Below are 19,142 nucleotides of genomic sequence, written 5' to 3' on the forward strand. Positions count from 1 at the left end.
GGAAGGAAGGAAGGAAGGAAGGAAGGAAGGAAGGAAGGAAGGAAGGAAGGAAGGAAGGAAGGAAGGAAGGAAGGAAGGAAGGAAGGAAGGAAGGAAGGAAGGAAGGAAGGAAGGAAGGGAGAAAAGAAGGAAGGAAGGAAAGAAGGAGAGAGCAGGAGGAAAGAAGGAAGGAAGGAAGGAAGGAGAGAGCAGGAGGAAAGAAGGAAGGAAGGGGAAAAAGGAAGGAAGGAAGGAAGGAAGGAAGGAAGGAAGGAAGGAAGGAAGAGCCTGAAAGAAAGAAAGAAAGAAAGAAAGAAAGAAATGAGCCTGAAAGAAAGAAAGAAAGAAAGAAAGAAAGAAAGAAAGAAAGAAAGAAAGAAAGAAAGAAAGAAATTAGCCTAAAAAGAAAGAAAGAAAGAAAGAAAGAAAGAAAGAAAGAAAGAAAGAAAGAAATGAGCCTGAAAGAAAGAAAGAAAGAAAGAAAGAAAGAAAGAAAGAAAGAAAGAAAGAAAGAAAGAAAGAAAGAAAGAAAGAAAGAAAGAAAGAAAGAAAGAAAGAAAGAAAGAAATGAGCCTGAAAGAAAGAAAGAAAGAAAGAAAGAAAGAAAGAAAGAAAGAAAGAAAGAAAGAAAGAAAGAAAGAAAGAAAGAAAGAAAGAAAGAAAGAAAGAAAGAAAGAAAGAAAGAAAGAAATATTCCCGTTGATGACACTTTTTGTATTGGTATTTTTTTTATCGTTATCAGGATAAATGCCACAAATTATCGTGATACATTTTTTTGTCCATACCGCCCATCCCTAGTGTGACTACCTTCTGATTTAGAAATCTAACATTCTTATGACACCCTCAGACTTCATCTGACCTCTCCTGTGGTTGATGTGACAACCTTAACCTCTCTGATTCATGACTGTGACGACATGAAGCAAACATATATCTGCCATTAAAAAAACACAATACTGCGTCTGTAGCAGTGTCTCTGTACTGTCTTAAAGGCGGGGAAGAGTGCATGGGCCAACATAATTCCCTCGAAGCAGACCTCCTCTTAAGTGTTTGTTGGGGTTATGCTGCTCATATAAATGAGACTCGCTGTCCTCCTAACAGCTGACTCACCAGCGATCAGCGCTTCAGTGTTTTACTACACAAGCAGCCCGAGGAAGTGACGCCCATCCTCTCTAAACCTCCACGACGTGATGATTCTTCCACAAGATCGCATGAGCTGGTTCAATCGAATAAGACTGTGGCTTTCTGGGAATACTTGATCACATCCTTGAACCTTGTTTTTTCCCCACAATTTTCCTCTTCTCTAACACACAGCATCTAAATATTTAAAATATTGGACAATTTTTATGTCGTATTATGTTGTATCCTACGACGGAGTATTAGGGCCAAACTAAGACAAAAAAAAATTGGAAATTACGAGAATAAAGTCATAATATAATGAGAATAAAGTCGTAAAATTACGAGAAAAAAGTCGTAATATTACGAGAATAAAGTCGTAACATTACAAAAATAAAGTGGTAATTTATGAGAATAAAGTCGTAATATTACGAGAATAAAGTGTTAATTTATGAGAACTCTAACAGGAAGAGCATCTTCTCCCTGTGTTAAAATGAGGAACATTGAGCATCTTGTGAAATTATATTTATAATATATATATAATATATTTAATATTACGACTTTATTCTCAAAATATTACGACTTTATTTTCAAAATATTACAACTTTATTCTCGTAATATTACGACTTTATTCTCACAACATTATGACTTTATTCTGGTAATTTTACGACTTTATTCTCATATTATTATGACTTTAGTTTCGTAATTTCCTTTTTTTTTGTCTTAGATTGGCCCTAATACTCCGTCGTAGTATCCAAATGGACCGAAATAAAACTCAAAATGAAAAATCAAATCTACATGGACCGACCAACTAGCTCTGATATGATCAGTGACGCAATGCAGAAAAATAATTTAGTTTTTCTCACAAAATTCTTAGGAAGAAGTTTCATTTTGAATCGTGTCCAATATTTATTCCACCATATTTCTATACGGAGGTCTTTGAAATTAAAGCTTCAGTTCCTCTTTAAGGGTGGCTGCACAGGATCTTTTGTCTCCTATCTATTGTCATCATCATTATTATTATGACAGAAATCTTAATGGCACAATTTATAAGTATTTTTGCAACAAATTTCTTGTCCAATTAATTTGGACAATAAGGACCGATTTATTTTTGCAACAAGCCCATGTATGGGAACTAATAATGCCAAAACATCAAAAGAAAGAAGTCAGAGAAACTTAAGGAAGTGAAGCATGCTTGATTCTTGCATTACCCTGGAGGAATGACCGGCCTATCAGAGCTCATATGTAATTTATGGTCAACTGGTAGGTCCACGGTTGCCTTCAGGCGTCCATCTGCTATGCAAGAACAAACACTACGGAAGCAAAATGAACTCAATTATCTATTAAAACAGCTTAATGCATCTCAGTTTTGGCTGACTTCACAGATTTTCTTTTTGTCATTAGCAGTGAAACTGCTTCAGCATCAAGCGCCAGTTACGCGCTACAGTAATGCACCTTTAATGCCTTACTTAACTGGCTCGGTCTTGAGTAAGCCACAAAATATCTGTTTCCTCTGTGTTTTTATCTATATATCATCAGCTTGGCTTGCATTCATTTTTTTTTTTTTCAGAGTTTTTTTTTGCATTAGTTACATTTCATTTTTATTTTTATGAAATAAACATGGTGTGTGACATATTGTAGCCTGACGTCTCAGTTTAGACACGAGGCAGAGTAATATTCGCTGTCACTCAGCACCTCTAATGGTTTTGTTGGATTGAATGCTGACTTGACAATGCACTAATGCTCTGAACCCCGGTATATATAAATGTTTTAAGTACTTACTTATTCATTGTTTTGCTATTAAAGTGCAAATATAATTCACTGGTAATGTAAAGGAAGTATACTACAGGAGAACTGAAAAATAAAGATATTTTTTGTCATGTTTTGGCAACTATTACTAGACGAGAGGATGTAGAAGCCATTTTTTTCACAGAAATTGTTTGGAAGTTTTGAACAAATTGCAAGAGAAACTTAAATCTGTGAAGTCTTAATTCACCTGAAACTTTATTTAACATACCTGAGTACAAATGAAATTATTTTCAGTCTCCTTACTGACCAGATTTTTAGAAAATGTCAACAAATCTAGAACTTGATGGACATAAAGACTACGAGAACATGGTCTGTGGTCACATGTGTCCACATTTCAGCTCACCATTAACAAAAAAAAAAAGATATTAGGTTCTCTGTGGCAGAAATAGAAACACCACCTGGGTTGTTATTGGAAGATGTCGGAGTGACTAACGCTCCCACCTAGGTGACAACTTATCTGGGAGGTCGGTGATTATTTCAGTGGGACAAAGTTAGATCTAATCTTGCACAGTACTGCTGCAGGATTTCATAGACACAGATCTGTGTGCATCACTGTCCTACCTGCGCTCAACATCTGTCTCTTATTGCACATATATGGTGCACTATAAAGGGGAGAAGCAGACAAAAACATCCTCTTGAAAAACTTCAAATCTGATTAAAAAGTGTAATTAAAAGGATGGCTGATGTAACACTATTGGAAACATGTCTTTCTTCCCAGCTTTTATAAGTGTGGCGCTGGCATCAAATATGATATTTCTTTATTTTTAAAATTCAATGAAGTTGGTCATTGAAGACGTTGTAAAATCATCTCTTTGTTACAGATTAGTTTAGTTTATTTCGGTCATGACACAAAAAAATAAAAAATAAAAACCAAGAATAAAACTGACAACAAGAAAACGTTCAATTGTTCAAAGAAAACATAGCAAAAAAGTTTATAGTATACAAATAAACAAATAACATCTAGACCGAAAAAGGGGTAGGCTGAAGCAAAGCTTATTATTTGCCTACCCTCAAAAATATTAATTAAATTAATAAAATAAAAGCAAAAAGTAAGAGAAAGGCTGACCGTAAAACAAATTGCCTCTGTAGGGATAACAAACATTCCTCAAAAAATAAAAAAGATTTTTAAAATAAAGGTGCAGTCTACATGTTACCTTTATCCTTAAAAAATCAAAGCAAATCACCAATTAAATAAATACCCAAATCAACATCAAACCACTCATTAATTTAATATAAGGAAATCATCCTTCTTTTCAATGTTTTTTTAAATAAAGTTAAAGTTCTACATAATTTCAAATCTATATCTAATTTATTCCATACATCCACCGCTGCCACTGTACTCTTTGTTCAAGTATCTGTCAATAACAATTAATTAATATAATAAATAAGAGAATAGTAAATCTTTGCTAAGCGTCATTCTGCTTTCTTTCCGCTTTGTTTCGTCGGCTCCAGATTCCAAGCAGAACGGCGACGCCGCCTCGGCCGCCCTGGCTAACGAAGACTGCCCCACCATTGACCAGGTGCTGAGCCCAGACGAGAGGAGTCCTATTGGGCGAGGGCCCACTCGGGAACGTTACCAGCAGGACAGAGCCTGCTTCCTACTCAACACCAGGGAATTCCGTGCCACAGATGGGAATGTGCGGAAAGGTACGTTTCACGCCAGGAGACGGATATGTGAAAAATGCACATCTTACATAAGCTGATAAACACAGCCAGATTACACACACAGTATGCTGTGAAGATTACTATAGTATATGCCCAGTGTGCAGCCAATGCAGATCGAATGCTTCTAGATAAGTCTCTGTTTTTAAGACCAGCACATGTACAACTGAGTTCTGAAGTCTCAGCAGTAGATAGATTTCCAATCACAGTTAGTAAGAAGACATGTACATATCCAGTCATGCAGCTGCAACACGTGCAGCTACACCTAGCTCTTCTGCTCTGCTCTCTTTGTTTCCACTTCTTCACCACGTCCACATTGTCTGTTTCCTTCACTGCTTGGTATCATATTTGGTTTCTTCTGTCATGAAAAGTTTTCTGTCCTTCTATTTCTCTTGATTTTTCTCTTTCTCCACATGGCCTTGGTCATGTCCTTCACTTTTCCATTGTGTCTGTCCCATGGTGTCACATTCATTCATATTCAGAAACGATCTGTCTTTCTCTGTCTACTGGACTCAGACAGTTGACCATGCATTAATTTATTTCTCGGCACTTCTGTTTCTCCCTGTCTGTTTCTCTCTCCCTCCTGGCTTGCATCATCCTTTTTTTTTTTATCTCGGCCCACTCCCCCTTTCACCCCCTTATTGCCCTTTCCTCCCTAACACCCCCCTCTCAAATTGTCCCTCCTTGTTAAATTTTTCCTCTGCTGCCCATCATTTTCAACCCCGCATCCTCCTCGTCTTGCTGCTTCTTTTCTTTTGTTCTGCACAACCCCACTCCCCACCCCCCCCTTCTTTCTTTTTTTTTTTGATCCATGTGCATTATCCTCATGCCAATTAAAACCTGACACCTTAATTCATTTACTATTGCAATCCAACCACCACCGCTGCTGCCAACCCGCACTAAAACACTCCCTAACACTCCCGCCAAACTTTCGACACCCCTGTTGACAACAAACTACTGTAGAGGCAGCAGCCCTGGCACCCAGCCCAGACTCCCCTCTGACTGAGGATTGGTTAAAGATGGAGGGGTCTCTGTTACAGCAGGACCTCAATGCAAACTCCACCTCCTCCTGGATCAAACCGTAGCCCAGAGGTAACAAAAACAGTATAAAATAAGATACTATAAATGAAAGGAGCCCAAAGTTGAACTTGAAACATCCAGAACAGTTTAGCACTCTCTTTAACACAGATGCAGCTGCACATTTTAATGTATGACATCAACTCACAGATACACAAATACTTCCACAGTGTTGTGCCTAAATGTGCAGAACGGTGTTGTCAGAGTTATCTGAAAGTGCCTGAAAGTGTGAAAAATGTGCTGTTTTGTTTTTCTCTCTTTTTTTTTCTTAAAAAAAAAAAAAGATAGATACACCACCGATGAGCTAAGGTTAGGTTAATAAATGTTAATACTCAGGTTGGGGATTTTGGAGTACAACATGTGATTTGTCCAATTTTTGCACTCAATGACAATCTCAATCAACAGTGTACAAGATGTAAAAAAAAAAAAAACAAACTGGAAAGAAAATGGGATTTCTTTGGTGACACAAAATATGAGGTTCCTGTGTGTTTATGTACGTGTGATAACACCTGCATACAGTCATGAGTGCTGCGTCGCAGCCATGGGGGTATGCACAGATACATCCAGCGGCTCACACTGAAATAACCCCGTTGTTGTGTCCTGTGTCAGTAACTAATAAAACTTACACTGAAGACGAATGAGCGGGAACAGCGGGTCACGTTGTTGTCTGATGTGCCTCTGTGTTGTTGTTGTCTCTCTCTTCAGGTTGTGTCATATCACGCGTGTGTATGTGGGCTTTTTCATTCTTACGTGTTTATACACTGTGTCTCTGTCCTCTCAATGCCGTCTGAGTGTTGTATTTGTGACTTTGTGTGTGGCTTAATTTTTTGCTTTTCCTTTCTACGGTGTTTACTCACGTTATTCCCTACCCCACAAACCTGCACCTTTCTGAACAAAAGCACGCTCCGCTGTCTCAAAAGTGAAGCGCTGCAAAAAGCACACGCTGACAGTGAGCAGTGCTTGAAGAAGCATTTGTTCTTTATTTGAATAGAATAAAACCTCACTCTAAAAGATGTGCATAGTTACATGTGCGTGTGTTCAATTTAACCGGCCAGCCTTTAGAGTTACACAAAAGTGTGATGCTTGCAGGTTAACCAAGGCCTAAGGTTGCTGGGGTCAGTGGAGTCATCTGCGTCAAGGGATAGTACCTCTTGAAACATGCCACGCTGAAAATTAGCAAATGTAATTTTTTCTTTTTTTTTCATGGGAAGTCTTACAACAGCAGCACTAGGGCTGGGCGATATATCGAGATTTTAATATATATCGATATATTTTCAAACACGATATGGTACGAGACAATATTGTTTATATCGATTTAAAAAAAAAATATATATTTTTTTACATTTTTTTTTTTAATGATTTTGATATAGCTTATTTTGTGACAAATTGACTTGAATGTTTTATTTGAGATTTGCACAAATGTTTTGTTATTTACACAACTGTCAACCTCAGTGGAAAAGTCTGTCTGTTGCTGTCTACATTGTATTAATTACAGTGTATTTTCATTTAATTGTTATGCAGGAAAGGGATATTTGTTTTATTTTATTCAAGAAGCATTTTTATTCTATATATGCAGGCAGTTTATTTTTATTTCATTTGTTTTATACATTTTGATATTGTGCAGACCTCTGTTAACAAAGGTACCTGTGTGACATTTGGCACGAGGCTTTGTATTAAAACTGACTGTTTTTTTAAGGGTTTGCCTCAGAAAAAAATGAAGCTAACAGAGATGCTATGCTATAATGCTTTGGGGGAAACCCCAATTAAGGCACAGAAAAAATATCGAGATATATATCGAGTATCGCCATTTAGCTAGAAAATATCGAGATATGACTTTTGGTCCATATCGCCCAGCCCTAAGCAGCACCAATAAATCAGTTCCAACACTGCAGAGCTGATTTACAAAATACTGTGCTATTAGCGTGTAATGGCTCTGAATTACTATTCCCTTGACCATTTGAGAGCCCTTTCAGTGCCTGGTGTAGTCCAAAGTTCTGGACCTTTCCCTTTTTTCCCCCTGCGGAGACCTGGATAGACACCAAAAGGACTAAAAGCTGCACTTGGCTACTGAAATACTTGCACACTTACTGACCAGACAGGCAAACGCTATGACAGATTTAAAAGTGGCTTCGCGCTGACTCAGGTAAGCAAGCCCCGAGTGGACAAAGCCGTTCACCTAGAGGTGGCAGGCACCGCTACAGTCTTAAATAGTTCTCTTTTACAAACTGCAATTTAAGTGCCACAAAAATCCCTCTTTAAAGCAAATCAGGAGAGCATTGAGGAAAATAATTGCGGGAGTCATTAGGATGCCGCTTAAGGCAACTTACAGGCAAATTGCACACTTTAATTTGTACCTTAGGTTGGGGATCTATAATGGTCCTTGTTTTCTGTCTTTCTTCCTTTTTTTTTTAAATCTGTTGAAAAGAGATTCGACTTGGGGCTTACAGTAAGAGATATTTGATCTGTTTCTTGCCTTTTCTGAAATCTGACTCTAGCATTTGATAACAAGGTCATGCATGCCTTTGGTGAGACAAGTGACCTGTCCAGGAAGAGTCCAAATAGAGCAATGACCACATATAGAAAGTTGGATACATTTCCGGTTAAATAAGAGATTTAGAGGGAGATAATATATAGACATTGATTTTAATGCTAATGTAAGTCCTGGTTCTCCTCTGAAAAAACATGCTCTCCTTGGTCTGCATAAAGAGGGATACTCTTGCTGTCCAAAACTCGTTCTTGTGTGCTTTGTTTGTGATTTAATTTGTAGATCTATGCGTAAGATGCCTTTGCCAACTTATTTTCCTAGCTTATCGTGTCTTCTTTTCAAGTGTTGGCCATTTGACTTCCTATCCACCCAATGGTATATGATGCAAGTCAAACGGTCAATCACCTCTTTGATTGCAGACTCAGTCATGTCATGTTGGGTTCAGGCTCTACTTCTTTGTCTTTCTCTTCCTCTACTTTCTCTACCAACTGTTTGTGTACAAGTTATATATTTTTTGTGTTTGTTCATCCGTAATGCCTTTTTCTTTCTTATGTTTGTAACATTATGTCTATTTTTTTTAAGTATTTTTGTGCAGTATTATGTGATTTTGTTAACATTTGTATTTATCCGTTTCAAGTGGGAATGCTTTATTGTTTTTATGAGTGCAGGAATAACATATATGTTTTAAATTGTTATGTTTTCCTTTTGTCTGTGGTTTCAATCACTTGGTTTCAATCACAGTTTGTTTTGTTGTTTTGTGACTTCCCCGTGTTCTTCCTGTGTTCTCCTGTGAGTCATATCAGTCTTACTATGAATTGGAGCGATAAAGAAAAACGGTGAAATTGCTGAACAAAAAAAAGTGGTGCAAGTCTCACTGGGTAAGGACATCATCTGCAGAACATAACTGACAAGAAAGGGCAAATTTAACCAAATTCTTTATATGAAAAGGCATAATAATGCTTTATCTAGCAAGTCCCACAGCTCATAAAGAGATGTTTGTTTCAACAAACACCTAAATGACTGTTCTTCATCCACACTTCATCCCACCCCTGTTGTTTGCTATTCCTAATTCTGATATTGACTAAGACTGACTGTTTGTGGAAGCATTTTCCCAGGCAGTGGTTTTGTTAAACAGCGTTTTTGCTGTTTTTGGCTGAGTGTTTCACTGCAGTGAGTTTCTGTTGTAGACAGTCTTCATTACTACTACCACTATTAGGGCTGTTCGATTAATCGATTTTAAATCGTAATCGCGATTATGTAATTAGAACGATGTTAAAACGTGAAAATCGTAAAATCGATTTTTTACTTTTTTTTTTTTTTTTTAACCTTGTCTGCACACATATTAATGATTGATACCATATTAATGATTGATGGAAATACCTCTCAATACCTGCGACAAGTGCCCCATCGGAGAGGCTCTTTAGTGTAGGAGGGGGCGTTGTAACATGCCACCGGTCATCCCTCAAGCCAGATCCTTGCAAAAAACTTGCAAATGTGAATAGCAAATGTAATGACTGACATTACACACCTCTACCTCATCATGGGTTGCATTATTATTTAGCATGCAAAGACCCAGTTTAGTTTAATTAGAAAATGTCTTGTTTTATTTAATTGGAAATATAACTTACTGTATGTTTGCAAGTGCTGATTTGCAGATTTTTTTTTTCCAGAGATAAAACTTTATATTTTATTATATTTTTTAAAACTTTTTTTCAACTTATTTTACAGAGTTTTGCACTTTATTCATTCATTTTTGGTTTAATAAGAGCAAAGTTTGCACTTAAAGCCCAATGGGGCAAATGTTCAATAAAAAAACAGCATATTTGAAATCATTTCTTTGCCTTTTGTCAATTCACAAAATAATCGTAATCGTAATCGAAAATCGGATTTTGAGAGAAAAAAATCGAGATTTTATTTTTGGGCAAAATCGAACAGCCCTAACCACTATACAGCCTGGCCAGCCACAGCAAAATCACCAGTGTTAAATTAACAGGTGTTGGAAACCAAGTCATACTCAAAATATGAACCAAAACTTGGTCAAATTTACTCTGCAAGTTTTACATTTGCTCTAAACTGTGTTAAAATAAAACTAAAAAGTGTGGACACAAACACACTCTCTACTGTTAATTTAACACTGGTGATTTTGCTGTGCAATTCTTTTACGGTAATCTTTGATACAAACAATCAGTTTGGTTTCTTCAGATTTGACTTAGTTTTAAAGCCAGAGTACCAACGGATGCAGAAGGAGCTGTCTCTGGAGGATAGACATACAGCCAATTAGAGATGTCATATGTGATGTAGGCAGAGTGACAGTCAGACTGATATCAACAAAACACATCCAACATAGTGTTCAGTTGAGTAGGAGTGCTGGGGAATGTCTATTGTTAGTTTTGCCATAAAATCTTCATGATCTAAGGAGTCTTGTTTTGAATAGCATCTATTTGACACTCATACAGTCTTCACATGAAGCCTGCCCCCACCCTGCTGCAAGTATTTTGGTACATTCTGTGCCAGTGGAGATGGCTGTGAATGGGAGGGGTACCAGGCCCATCTCACCAGAGAGACGTTTCACAAAGGGTATAGGTATGGCTGACCAGGCTAACCACTATGAGGATTACAACTACATTTCATAAACAAATTTCACAAATATAGCTCTCTTGTATCAAGCAATTTTAAATAAAAAGGTGTTTTATAAGGCAATGCTGGTTAATACTCTTTGAAGTCTACACAATGTATTAACCCTTTACATTGTCATGCATGTTCTGTTGTGTGTAACAGTACTACTGTGTTTTATGATGTCTCATCATAACATAAGCAAATATTCCACCTGAGCCAGATTTTTACCCTATAAAAGACAAAATGAGTCGCAATACACACACACACAAACATGTATATATATGCACAGCGTATGCAGCGTATGCACAAAACCTTAAAGGTATATGATGAGTGAATATTAAATATTAAATGGATTTGAGTTGTAATTATAGCAGCAGATGCAAACTGTACACACTTGATGACCTACATGCCACTAACAACAAGAAGCAGGACACAGTTTCCTATCATCCAGGGTCTCCAAGAGACGTGACAGGCATTGCATATATATATATATATATATATATATATATATATATATATATATATATATATATATATATATATATATATATATATATATATATATACAACATGCATCATTCTTACATGGGATCAATTGTCTTATAAGATTATTTGATTTGCTGTTACCAATAATTCGATTAGATTGATCTCTTCTTAGCCTTTACAGAAGCCGCAGAATGTGCATATATATTTGGGGTGTAATGATACACTAATCTCACGATAGGGTACGATACACGATATTGAGATCACGATAACGATACGATACGATATTATAGCAGTATTTTTTTAACAACCTTGAATGTGGAACATATGACTGGAAAAAATTGTCTTTTATTTGAAAGACACAAAATACAAAACAATACTGTGCATTTGCCCTATTGTTCCAGTTTGTAATGCTTTATAACTGTTTAAGTTTTAAAGAGAAAGCCAGGCCAACCATTTTCCACAAACTGAACTAAAAGTAAATGTCAGGTTTGCATTATGCATCTTCAGTTTCATACAAGTAAAAATATTTTGCCACAAACTGATTAGTTTCTCTCATGTATGATTTTACTTTTTTCTTTTCCAGAAATTGAACAACTAAAATTAAATAAATAAATAAAAGTAAATAAATACATACAATTTTACATCATAAAAAAGATTGATTCATGCTCACCTTATAAGTGTAAGAGGAGATTTATTTTTGTTAAGAAGGTTATTTTGGTAATTCAGGGTTTATTATTTTATAAATATATTCTTTATATTCTGATGTAAATCAGGGACTATAATGACACTAGTCAGTTTATCTGTAGTGATTAGTCTGTTTTAGATTGGGCGGAGTGATACGCCACAGTACGGCACTAGGTGCTGTGTTGATGTTCTAAAATCCTACACTGTTGAGGGACATTAAAGTACACTGGAACTCAGCAGAAGTTGTCCCCGTGTTTATCCTACTCACGACCCCAAAAAGGTTTAATTTAATAAGGTAAGACTTAACTCTACACCAGCCTTACATAAGTAAAAGTTCAGAGCTCAAAACCCTGCAAGAGTCCCGTGATCGGGACCACAAAACGGTACTAGTTTCTTCTGAGCGGAGTAAGATTGTTGTCGAGGCGCGGTCGGCACCAATACACTGCGCGTTACTAGTCAACACAATATGGGCTATTAATATTAATAATCCAATATCGCGATACAGTTTGTCACCTCCACGGCGCGTACCGTGACGTTTTAGTATTGCGAAATTTTGTGGCACGATATATATTGTTACACCCCTAATAAATAAATAAATAAATAAATAAATAAATAAATAAATATATATATATATCTATATATATATATATGCACATTTTGTGGCTTCTGTAAAGGCTAAGAAGAGATCACTGCATCTAATTGTGGTTATTATAAGAATGAAATCTGAATAGTCTGCAAATCCTGTGGATCCACAGCAGTCACGCCTGCATGAAATTAAAGGACAACCGTGAAGTAAGTAACTGAGATTGTGAAGTACCTACCTGCTTTTTACTAATATACAGTACATATAAGAGTGGTTAACTTAAGAGATTGTGTTTTATTTGATCATATTTTTGGTAAACAGTCTGGCCCCAATATTTGCAGTTATTTTTTTCCTGTCTGTCCCTGTGTGTCTTCCCTCTACATCACCGCCTCCTTCTGTGATTAACACTCATTCTCCATCCCATCCCCAGGCCCCCACTGCAGTGCAAGTGTAACTAAAGTCTGACTCTGGGTAGGTACAGTACATACTCCCTCCATAGTGTAAATTAAGTGTGACTCCAGGCAGAAATTATGTCATTACTGAATAAAGTGAGAGCCACGCTCGCCGTTTCCCCTGACGGAAAATCCCAGAGCACCAAACCCTCGATGGTTTTTTTTTGTAAACGCAGATAGCCCAGACAGAAAGAGAGCAGACTGTGACAACCTGCAGTGGCTGAGACATGTTCAGCTTCAAAAGCATTGTTACTGCCATTTCTAGAAAAAAATACAAATCCTGGATATTTGGATTTATACATCAGTTAAAGCATATCGCTCAGCAAAGCAGGCAAGCGATCATAACAGTCATCAGCCTTATTCCATTATTCCCCATTGGTTTCACCTTTCAACTTATTAACAGATGACATTTTTTTATTTGCTCTCTATATCCATATTTTTTTAATATTCCATTTGGCAAATGTAACAAATCCTCTTAATCCAGAATAAGTATCATATACCTAGTAAGGTATTTTAGTCCACATAGCACAGCCAACCTGTAAGATAAATTCAGTTATTTTCAAACCTTTACCCCATTTTCCTATCTTAGAGTTCTCCACCGGTGAACATGTTTGAAATTACAAAGCGTGAAATAACTGCAATATAATCCAAGGGAACTTCTAAAAGAAAATAAGCATTTTTTTATTTTTATTTTTTTATCACTGATGAGCTCAGCTTGTTATTAAAAGTGTGCCACAATATCATGGATAGGATTTCTCCAGACATAGGTGTTTGTGAAACAACAGAAGTCTTGATCTGGACGAATTCATGCTCTGAAAGCTCGATCCAGCCTCTTGTGGGATCTGAGTTTCTGGATGAAAGCAACAGTATATGTATGAGGTTAAAGAGAAAGAGCAGAATTACAGGTATCGGGTTACATGACTCACTGTTATCGAAATGACTGAAATGATAAATATAAAACAGTCGTAGATGCACAGTTGACGCAGCATATTTTGCAGAGATCACCGATCACCTTTGAGGAGCTAGGGCATGCTTGAGTTGCAGCAATTTTATTGAAGCACTCCTATTCGTTTGGCGATTCTCACAGTTATATTTACAGTGAATATTTTGACCAGGATGACAACACCCACTCAAATAGAGTTAAAAAAAAAAATCCAACAAAAAACAATGCTGTGCCCACTGCAGCTTTTCCTGGAGAATAATAATACTCTTCTATAAGACGAGGGACCTCCTGTAGACAGACTGGGGTAATTTCATCAGTGTTTTTTTTTTTTGGCTTGGCATCAGTGCACAAAAGCATGGCAAGATAACTGCAAATACAAAACCTTTTCCTTTGAGAGGGAAGGCTGCCCCTTGGGTTACGCAGCCGTCTCACTGCTGCCAGGTACAGCATATTCACTTAATACTGGCCTCAATCCAGACATTTTTGTGTCTATTAATCATTTAAAACATAGGAAAGTAGGGCCCCGGTTTAAAAATAACAGAATTTTACTTAACAGCTAGAGTCAAACTGTGCAACTATTATTAACTACTGTATTAGAATATTCTGATTAAACTAAAGGGATAATAGATATCAAACCCAGTAGTCTCTGGTATGTTACTGTAGCTGCTGGAGCCGTGCTTTAATAGTGAAAGAAAAAGTAACAGCTAACACTACTAAATATTGTTATGCTTCATATGGAATATTCTTTTGGCTTTTAGATATACAGCATAAACTAGATATAAAAAAATAAATTAATATAAAAAGTGGACGGCTCTGCTACTATTGAATGCGTATACTTAAAGGTAAATTATATTATATATAAATATGATAAATTATATTAGTTTAACAGCACATTGAGCTATTGAGATTTCATTCTTGTTTTAATTGGCATAATCAAAGTAAGACCTGGAGATATACAGTATATACAGTATACAGACACAATATAGATAAAAAGACGGTGTTGTTTTGCGGTCATACCTTTCCTGAAAAACTGCACACGCACAACCATTATCTTTCCTGTAACCACTTAATAATAAAAGCCACCTTGCATTTTCAGTCCAAGGCTTTTAACATGGAGCGGCAACGGTAAATGTTTACATTAGAGGAAATGTAATGTAACACTGGCACATGTTAAGAGAGTCAGCACTACATGGTATGGCTGGTATATAAATTAGACAAAAATATGCTGGATTGAATGCACACAACTACCTGTAAGTCCCTTGTGTGCGGGAAACAAAAGATTCAAAACAGGGTTTTAAAGCATGAGAATAAAATGTTCAAAATTGAGCAATATGTCAGATGAAAGGTTTGTCTCGTAAAAATAATAATAAAAAATGTTCTGCATTCATAAGTATGCCATGCTTTAGTTCAACAGTGAAACTAGCTCTGGGTTTCTTTGAGCAATATTTGACTTATCTCTCACTTTGAGTGCTCTACGCCGCAAACATTCATATGCCAATTAACACAACCTGACAGTTTGCATTGTAAAGTCAAGTGGACAAAATGAACTTGACAATGAAACAGCACCACAGACTTGACCAACAGCTTCTCAGGAGCATTAGAAGCCCAGTGAAAATGCATCATCAATATTTTACTAAGTTACCTTTTAGCTAATGTGCCTGAGTGACTCAGAAAGAAAAAAGAAGGCTTTTTTATGTTCAGCTAAATGATGCCTTGGAAATAGAGGTAGACTGGTAGGTTTGACCACTGTGCAACACAGTATTTTCTTATTTTGGCCTTTTTTGGCAGGAAAGCACAAAGGGCATCATACCGTATCAGTGGACGTTCTGTGTTGTCTGACTGTGATGGCTGGAGTTTTTATTTTCTAATTGATTAAAAAAGTATTTTAGCATCACAATTCTACCACAAAACATTGACTTGAAACCTTTGAGAATAAGCGTACTCTCATTTGAACAGTAAAGCTCCATCCATTATGTGTGAATTAGCTCGTCATTGGTAGATATCTGCTACCTACCAATGCTATTTTTCACCTCACATGATGCAACAACACTCAGCACAGCGCTGCCCGCTCTGCGGCTGCCTCCTACAGGGAGAACTCAACATCTGCATGCTGTTGCACAGCTAAAACACAGTGGGAAAGGACACCATTACCAGTGAGCTACCGGATATGCTAAAACATATTTTGAACAGTGCAAGAATCATGTATGACTCTTGAAATTCACTTTAGTCATTAATCCTGCTTTCTCATGTGTCATTTCCCACTGTAGCTAAAGTCTGAATTGACCTCACTGCAGGATGCAATGACCGGCGGATAGGAAATGTTTTTTAAATTTTGCAAAGACAACATTTTCATGTTGACCATTTGAAGTTAATGAAAGTTAAAAGCAAATGCTAAGTGAGGCATATTGCAAGAATGTTGTGAGTGCTTTGTCTTTTAAAACTTCGCGTGGTCAACTCCCTCACGATGTGAGAAATTACTTGTGAAGGTGTCTTTGTGTTAAAATGTGTACTTCTGGCCAAATACTTGTCTAAAACACCTTAACATGAGACATTATGTTGGGTGATTTATGCAATGGGCCTACAAATGATATTAAGTTTTCGTTAAAAATCCTTTGCTTATTTTTATGAAAAGGAGAAAAAAAGACATATCATAACTCTCATTTTCTCGTTTTGTCTTTTGTGTCTTGTCTCTGTCTGTCTTTGTGTGTCCTTTCTTTGTTTTTATGATTTATTTACATTTTCAATTCATCTTTGGTTTATTTATTTGCTTCTTCTCATGTTTATTTCCTATTAAATCATTTTAAACCTCATGTTCATGTTTCAAAATTGTGCAACACCACACAACAAACCGGAATATGGGAAATATGTCATTTTATGATCTAACATTTTTAACTATGTCTCTTATTTATTTCTTTTGCATATGTCAAAAACAACAAATAACACAATGTGATGATATACCGGATGGTTCAAATATTTTTTTTTTCCATAAGCAACGGGCTATGAGAAATCTCGCAGTCTCAATAACATATCTGGAATGGCCGGGTCTTCGCTGCGGCTCGCTCCCATCTCTAGTCCACCCTTTGAGACCTATGAAACCCCGGGACAACTGCACCGCTGTCGTTCCCCCATTCCTTCCATTTTGTAGCGCTAGATTGGAAAAAAAACAACTGTGGATTAGCTACCGGAGTGTCCGTTTGCATTACACACCATGCAAATACAATAGCAATAACATGAACTGAACCTGAATGTAAAATGGTCTCTATTCGTGTGAATTCAACAGATGGCGAAGCAGTTGTTACTTTTAAGGTACAATTATTTTAAAGCATTGAAAGAAAACTAAAAGAAAATCGTTGGATTGGTTTGGAAATAAAATAGTTGGGTAAAAAAAAAAAGAAGAAGAAATCGTGTACATTTTGAAACTTAAATGTGTTGATAGACATTCATTCTCGTGTGCTTGGAACCAAAAACGATGCTCACATCTCTATCCAGTGAAATGACCATTAAAAAAAAGATGAATAAGTCCATTAAGCTAAAGATAAAACTTCATTCATGGACTGAATTGGCACTGAGCAGGTGTGTGTGTTCTGTCTATTGTGATTTTTATTGTATGACCAGAGCAAATCTCATACGTGGAATCCTCAGCTTCTGTAGACCGTAGTATTAGCTTCTCATCCTGCCATCGCTGGACACTTTATGTGGCTAATCTAAACGAAGCTTAATGATCTCTAGAGTTGGAAGAGCAGAACAAAGGCCGTATAATAAACCACATAATAGACCATGTAATGAAAAGGAAACTCCTCTATTTTGCTTATGCGATCCCATATATACAGTTGTTACCTTTCAGGGTACAGTTAAAGGTCTATTCAGTCATTTTGAAGAAATGATATTAAAGGTATTTTATATGAAATTAAGGTAAAAGCTATGGCGCTGAAGTAAATGTTGGTGATTGAAGTTGCACATTTACAAGAGAAAAGAATGACGTGGCTTCCAGTGCTAGCTAACACAGTGCAAATAGCTAGAAAGCTTTTGAAAAACTAACCACATGTTCCTGTCAAATGTAGGCTACTGCATAAAGTGAGAGCTAGTGACCAGTAAAGCGTTCTTTTGACCGTTTCAGAAAAACAAGTGAGCAGCCACTCATACCCATGCAGAAGTTAGTTTCAGGTAGGACTTTTGACACTTTTTTATTTAGCCTCAATGTTAAAAGAAAGAAAAAATAGCCCAAGATAATAATGAAATAAAATCTTTTCAGACTCCCTCAAATCCAGAGAGAGATGTGTCATATGTGATCCCTTTAGTACTATTATTCAATAGTCAAGCGTCAAGAACAGCAGCTCAAGGAACAGATGTAGCTCAAAATGCTGAATATATCTATAGACAATCTTAAATGGGATTTGCATGACAAATCTGTAGCACCTTGTCCCTCACAGGTGTAAGTATGGTAGTCCCTGATTATCTGCTGTGTCTGTGGTGGGATGAGGTTGATGAAGCCTTTTGGATGGATGTGTTTTTGAGATTTAAAAACTTTTTTTTTTTTCCTTTTTCAGTTAAAGGGGAACTATTATGAAAAACATGTTTTCTCTTGCTTTATATAAAGTGGTCTTCCCTCAGCCTGCCAACTGAGAGAAGGAGGAAAGCAACCAAATTCTTCTATGAATGCTTCTACAAGCCGTTCCGATTCTGCTCCTGTCGTTACGTAATGATGGGAGCGATGCGTGAAACCACGCCCACAACTAACTCCGTCGGCCGGAGCTTCCGCCATTTTTTCGTAGCGGTGTATCGCGTCATTCAGGCAGCCAATCAGCACAGTGCCTCATTATCATAGCCCCGCCCACTCAGAATCCCTCATAGATAATGAGGTTAGAGAATGGGAAGATAAAGACATGGCTCAGAGGCTGAATTTCTAATTTATTTAGCAAAAAAAATCAAAAGCTTGTTTTTAAGACAGTCAAGGCCTGTTTTAAAAAGGTATTAGATGCCATAATAGGTCCCCTTTAAAAGTGCAACTTCAATGTTAGAGAAGAACTTTCAGCAAACAGATACAACCTTTAAATTCCAGTTAACTAATAATCAGAAAAACTTGCACCCTTTAGTGTTTAACCCCTATCAGAAAGTGTGCGCAAAAGCGACATTGGTGATCCCGTCTACTTTCGGCCTCCACTTTCCTGCTGTGTATTCACAGTGACCTCATGAAGGTGCAATACTCCCTCCCTAGTGTGTGCTTTCACATTATGGCTTCATTTTTTCAGTACT

General features: G+C 36.9%; 1 protein-coding gene across 6 annotated transcripts in view; it reads left to right on the forward strand.

Moving 5' to 3' along the window:
- kcnc3b (potassium voltage-gated channel, Shaw-related subfamily, member 3b) overlaps window positions 1–19,142 on the forward strand; it is a 67,911-nt gene that overhangs the window by 35,167 nt on the left and 13,602 nt on the right. For 2 of the 6 annotated variants that reach the window (XM_061709073.1, XM_061709074.1), the window contains exon 4: window positions 4,354–4,548. In XM_061709073.1, the coding sequence (XP_061565057.1) occupies window positions 4,354–4,548 (195 nt within the window). Of the gene's footprint in view, window positions 1–4,353; window positions 4,549–5,526; window positions 5,656–6,345; window positions 6,367–12,924; window positions 12,966–16,879; window positions 18,460–19,142 lie in introns of those variants that run through there. The other 4 variants (XM_061709071.1, XM_061709069.1, XM_061709072.1 and 1 more) reach the window with 4 other exon arrangements.

This window comes from Cololabis saira, chromosome 19 (assembly GCF_033807715.1).
Source record: "Cololabis saira isolate AMF1-May2022 chromosome 19, fColSai1.1, whole genome shotgun sequence".
Lineage (NCBI taxonomy): Eukaryota > Metazoa > Chordata > Actinopteri > Beloniformes > Belonidae > Cololabis > Cololabis saira.